A 5166-nucleotide genomic window follows, 5' to 3' on the forward strand; every position below is an offset into this window, starting at 1 on the left:
GTCCGATGATTTTAATTAGATTTACATGTGCCAAAATACAATAAAATGTTTTTCTTTATTTTAATGTGTAAAATAGCCCGTAAAAACCAAAAAACTAAATGAACCAATAGGTTTATAGTATATTAGTGAACTTACATATAAAATGTATAATATTATATAATGAATGCAAAATTGAATTTACTAATTTTATATATATAGACTGAGCATTTAACATATGAATAATGTTTTAGCAAAAAAAAAAATATAGGAATAATTATTTTCTTTACCCATTTACATCAATTTATTTTTTAAAGTCTATGATTTCACGATAAATAGTGCTCTTATAATTATTTGTTTTACCCATTTACATCAATTTATTTTTTAAGCTCCATGATTTCACGATACATAGTGCTTCTAACTTTTTTTTTTTCATACAACAACGCAAAAATATTATTATATATTACTCCTACTTAACTATTTGAATAAACGAACACTCTGATATTTGAAAATTTTGAACGATTCCCTTTGTATTGTAACGGTTTTATTTCAAAGTATTAATACACCAATGCAAAAATATATTTTGCACGCATCTGCAGAATAAACTCTTTATTACATACGAGCATGGATGCTATGAAAAACGTCCAAGCAATATTATCGTTAAATTAAATATACTGTTAATTCATAACACAAGTTTCCACAGTATTAATAAATTCTAAATTAATAGTAAAATCTATCTAATAAATTCTAAACTTATTTAATAACGATAGACCATATTCAATTTAAAGAGTGGCAGAGAAGTTAGAAGTATAACTTTCATTAGAAGAAAACTATCACATTTTAATTAAAACATACACAAACCAAACTAGTCACACTAACAAAAGACTGTTTTGGCTTAGATAATATAAGTTTTTCCTTAACATATTTCTCTGGCATGATCATTGCATAATTATATGCGGACATCATTAATCTTATTATATTAGATTGTTCTTCGTAGAATAACGATAATTACTGTAATTTTAATTCAGTCCAAAAATATTTATTAAAAATAGCAACATAATCTCCGAATTCTATTTATTTATTTTGTTTATAATATCGTTTCAATCTACAATTTTTTTTTAAAAATGCTTCATAAAATTAATGTGAATTCATATAAAATAGTTTTTTTTTCAACTTCCCGTCCGTATGGCGGACCGACCCTAGTATATATATATATTATATATATATATTCAGTTGGGAAAATAATAAAAGGATGTAAATAATTTAATGAAAAACACAATTCTAAACGGTGGCGCTTGGGTAGAAGCAATTCCCTCAGTGGAGGCGGCTCTTAAACTAGCTAAAGAGGCGGTTTGATTGCATATAATTCTCTCCCTTCGACCTCTCGGACAAGAGGGTTTGAAACTTAATAGAGTTGGGGTTCCTGAAAGAATGGGCATGGTCGGAAGCGAAGTAGAAGAAGAAGGTGCTTCAATCAAAGCTCTGGGCTCTCTCTTCAAGCTTACCCAAATCCATCTATGGTATATATCTCTTCACACTTAATAATCACTGTTATTAGAGAAGTTCGATCTTTTTCTCTATCTTCTGACTCTCGCTCTCTCGTCTGTTTGAATACCCAGGGAAGATGGGTCGACAGATACTTGTTTGGTTCCTCTCTTCCACGAACACAGTAAGTCCTCACTTTTAGTCTACTGCAATGATTGGTGATTGATGTTTTTTTTTTTTCTTTTTGGGTAAAGAAGACAGGTTTGAAGATATGGGATTGATACAAGAGATGAAGGCTCTGGGTCTCCCTGTTGCTTTTCAGACCAATAAGGAGGTAGCTTTTGTCTCTATTTATCAAAAGTTCTTGCTTTTTTAAAAGTTCGCTTTAGATGCTGAAGATTTCAACAATGTCATTCAGTGGAAGAACAGAACCAAGTCTATCCCCCAAAAGAAAAGAATCAAGGATCGATCAGACCAGGTTAATGTTGACGTTGCATCCCCTCAGAGTTTGTTGGTATCTGATTGCTCTCCACATCATGCTATTGGTGGTGATGAGGAGGTTGATGGATCCTCTGTGGAAAACGATTGTGTTCAAATAAGTGCAGTAGAACAAAATGATGAAGTTGCTTGCTTGGGAGATGGAGATAGAGATTCTTTGTTGACATCAGAGGCAACAGATTCTCGGAGCTACGAACTCGGCGATGAGCATGGCTCTAGTGAATGGAAAGTTTACTGGGATTCTTTCTATGGACGCAATTATTTTTACAACGTTATGACACAAGAGTCTACATGGCAGCCACCGCTTGGGATGGAGCATCTAGCTTATAGCCATGAAACCCATAACTTGAATGAATTTCCTACAGAGGTGAATGAGATGGAGGCCTGCCTTTTTTTTATCCTCCTTGTGAAATTTCAGGGGATTTTCTTTATTTACCGTTTTTTTTTTCGATATAAGGCAACAGAGAAGCAGCCTGATGACTTGCTCAGAAATTTACCTGCGGATGATGTTCCTCCTGAACAATCTGATGATCTTGGTGGGGTTTGTCAAAGTCAACATGAAACAAAAACCCTAGAGGAAGTTAGCAGGTAATGTGGTCTTTTTAGTCTTAGACATTGATCACCAATTGGTATGTCTCACTCTTACAGAAGCATGACTACAAGAAGAGTTGTCTGGTACAACTTTAGTTTAAGAGAGTGTTGTTGTGTCTCTTTAACAGCATCCTTCTGACATTTGACTTGTTTCCAGTTTGATTGATACATACCAAGAAACTTCCATTGGGAATCAACTTCTGGATGTTACTACTCTGGAAGAAGAGGGAAACGGTACATCTGTTGTAAAAACAATTAAGAAGGCTAAAAAGAAGACAAGAAGAAGTCGAGCGAAGAAGATATTCTCTTGTTCGAATACAGGTTTGTATGCATACAGCTCTGAAGTCTTATAGCTGCATCTGGTCTGTTGTGAAAATCTTAGATTCTTCTATGAGCAGGTGTTCCTGATGAATATTCTGATGTCCTTGGCAAGTACTGGTGCCAACGATATCTCCTCTTCTCCAGGTTTGATGAAAGCATCAAAATGGACGAGGAAGGATGGTTTTCTGTCACTCCTGAAGCTATAGCTAAGCATCATGCCTCTCGGGGTAGCGGAGGTGTAGTCATTGACTGTTTTACAGGAGTTGGTGGAAATGCTATTCAGTTCGCTTCGAGGTAACTTGATATACACTTTTTTTTTTGTTTTTTCACAAAGATTTCTCTCTGATGTTTTGTGCCATTTTAGGAGTCATTATGTGATTGCAATTGATTTGGATCCAAAGAAACTTGATTTAGCGAAGCATAATGCTGCCGTATATGGCGTTGCTGATAAAATCGACTTTGTGAAGGGAGACTTCTTTGACTTGGCTCATAACTTGAAGGTTTTTTTCCTTCAACTCGTCTCATTTTTCTTTTGGTTTTAAAAGGTTTTTCTTTGACTTGGCTTATAACTTGTTACATTGTGCAGGCAGGCACTGTGTTCCTATCGCCTCCATGGGGAGGCCCTGATTATCTTAAAGCGAGTACGTATGACATGAAGACAATGTTGAGACCTCGTGATGGGTATATCTCTTGGTTATATACTATGTTGTTTTTGAGATCTTAATCTCTTTCCATGATAAGTCATATTTCCTCACTGTACCTTCAATGATGCAGAGACGCTCTATTTACTGCGGCCGTGAACATCGCATCGACTGTTATAATGTTTCTTCCTAGAAATGTTGATATTAACCAATTGGCAGAGCTAGCCTTATCAACATCTCCTCCATGGTCACTTGAGGCAAGTCTTTTGTTCTTTTAGCTTTTTCAGCATTTTTTTTTTTTTTTTTTTAAGAAAGGCATTCCAATATGGATTCTGAGCATGATTGGATTCTGAGCATGATTCTTGTTACATTGAAGAAGAATATATGTTATTTGGTATATATATGGCAGAATATTTCAGCTCTTAGTAACATATGTCTAACAGGGAAGCTCCAATGTTTTCAGGTAGAAAAGAACTACTTAAATGGGAAGCTGAAGGCAATAACAGCATACTACTTCAGACAAGATGGTTGTTAAAACTAGGAATAAGACACAGATTCTTCTCACCCATCAATGCACGAATGCCACAGTATCTGCATTTGTGTCAGCTTGGGGAATTCAAGTGAATGACAATGTATTTGGAATCATAGGTTTTATGCGTTTGTATATATAAAATTTGTTTTGTAAACTGTGTTATTGATTACTCAGCTTCTTGTCACACATTTCTTCAAACTGTAAACTTGTGAATGAACTTGTGCAGAAACATCTATTGTTACTGTCCATAACATCTTCTGAGCTAGAGCGGCCGGATGTGGATCAGATAGTGGAGATCCTCTACTCTTGGAACTATTTTTTAAGTAAAAGGAATCGCATTTTTTATCGTCTTCTTAACTGCAAAGAGGCATGCAAGAGTTTTCTGAACTCTTATGATTTAATATTTGCATGCGGTATCTCATACTATAATTACTTTTTTGTAATTATCCAGAAATGTAATTGCAGGAGAAAAGAAAAACAAATCCTAAAAAAAAGACAAAACTTGTTGTGGTACGTTGTTAATTAAGACCGAAATGAGTTCAGAAACCAGAAGAATTATCGTCCGGAGCATCGTAGCATTCATCATCGTCTTGATTGGTTTGGTATCGTGGCGACTTAGCATTATATTCCGAAATAATGATAATTAGGCTAAGATCCGCCTCGCACGAAATGAACATTGCATATACAAATAATTTTTACACATTATTATTTATTTTGTATTAATTTACATATATGTAATTAAATTAGAGTAAGTATATAAATTAAAAAATACTTCTTATTTGAATACAATAATTTTCTGGTAAATAAATCAAAACAATCATTTTTTCAATGCAAATTTTGAAATAACATATTTAGTTTTTTGTATTGTAAATAGTTTAATTTAAACGATATTATGATATATATGTGTACATATATATATATATATATTTAATATGAATAAATATTAAATGAGATTTCATATTCATACAATTTTATGATCATTTATATCTAGTTATAACAAAAACAAAAGTTGAACCATTGATCACAAAATTTTCAACGTAGAACTTTTAATATTTTTAGTAATTTATAGTCTTTTTAAGCAATTTAAAATGTAACATACAAGAAAAATATAATTTTTTATTA

The 5166-nt window shown here is 33.2% G+C and overlaps 1 protein-coding gene across 2 annotated transcripts; it reads left to right on the plus strand.

The window, feature by feature from the left end:
• Positions 1–1235: 1235 nt before the first annotated feature.
• On the plus strand, positions 1236–4279 carry LOC106435485 (trimethylguanosine synthase). Of its 2 annotated transcripts, none has more exons than XM_013876380.3 (11): positions 1236–1496; positions 1596–1645; positions 1716–1795; positions 1880–2326; positions 2417–2547; positions 2708–2871; positions 2949–3165; positions 3236–3371; positions 3458–3552; positions 3646–3769; positions 3976–4279. In XM_013876380.3, exons 1-11 carry the CDS (start codon positions 1408–1410, stop codon positions 4045–4047), a joined length of 1605 nt encoding a protein of 534 aa, XP_013731834.3. In that variant the 5' UTR covers positions 1236–1407; the 3' UTR covers positions 4048–4279. The 2 variants fall into 2 exon arrangements, with proteins under 2 accessions (XP_013731834.3, XP_013731836.3); XM_013876382.3 differs by having other exon boundaries at positions 1719–1795.
• The last annotated feature ends 887 nt before the right edge of the window (positions 4280–5166 follow it).

Source organism: Brassica napus, unplaced genomic scaffold (assembly GCF_020379485.1).
Source record: "Brassica napus cultivar Da-Ae unplaced genomic scaffold, Da-Ae ScsIHWf_1065;HRSCAF=1509, whole genome shotgun sequence".
NCBI lineage: Eukaryota > Viridiplantae > Streptophyta > Magnoliopsida > Brassicales > Brassicaceae > Brassica > Brassica napus.

Coding starts and splice junctions, on each gene's coding strand:
- LOC106435485 (XM_013876380.3), top strand. CDS start 1,408: ATGGGCATGGTCGGAAGCGAAGTAGAAGAAGAAGGTGCTTCAATCAAA. Junction 2,548..2,707: donor ACCCTAGAGGAAGTTAGCAG/GTAATGTGGTCT, acceptor ACTTGTTTCCAG/TTTGATTGATACATACCAAG. Junction 3,372..3,457: donor ACTTGGCTCATAACTTGAAG/GTTTTTTTCCTT, acceptor TACATTGTGCAG/GCAGGCACTGTGTTCCTATC.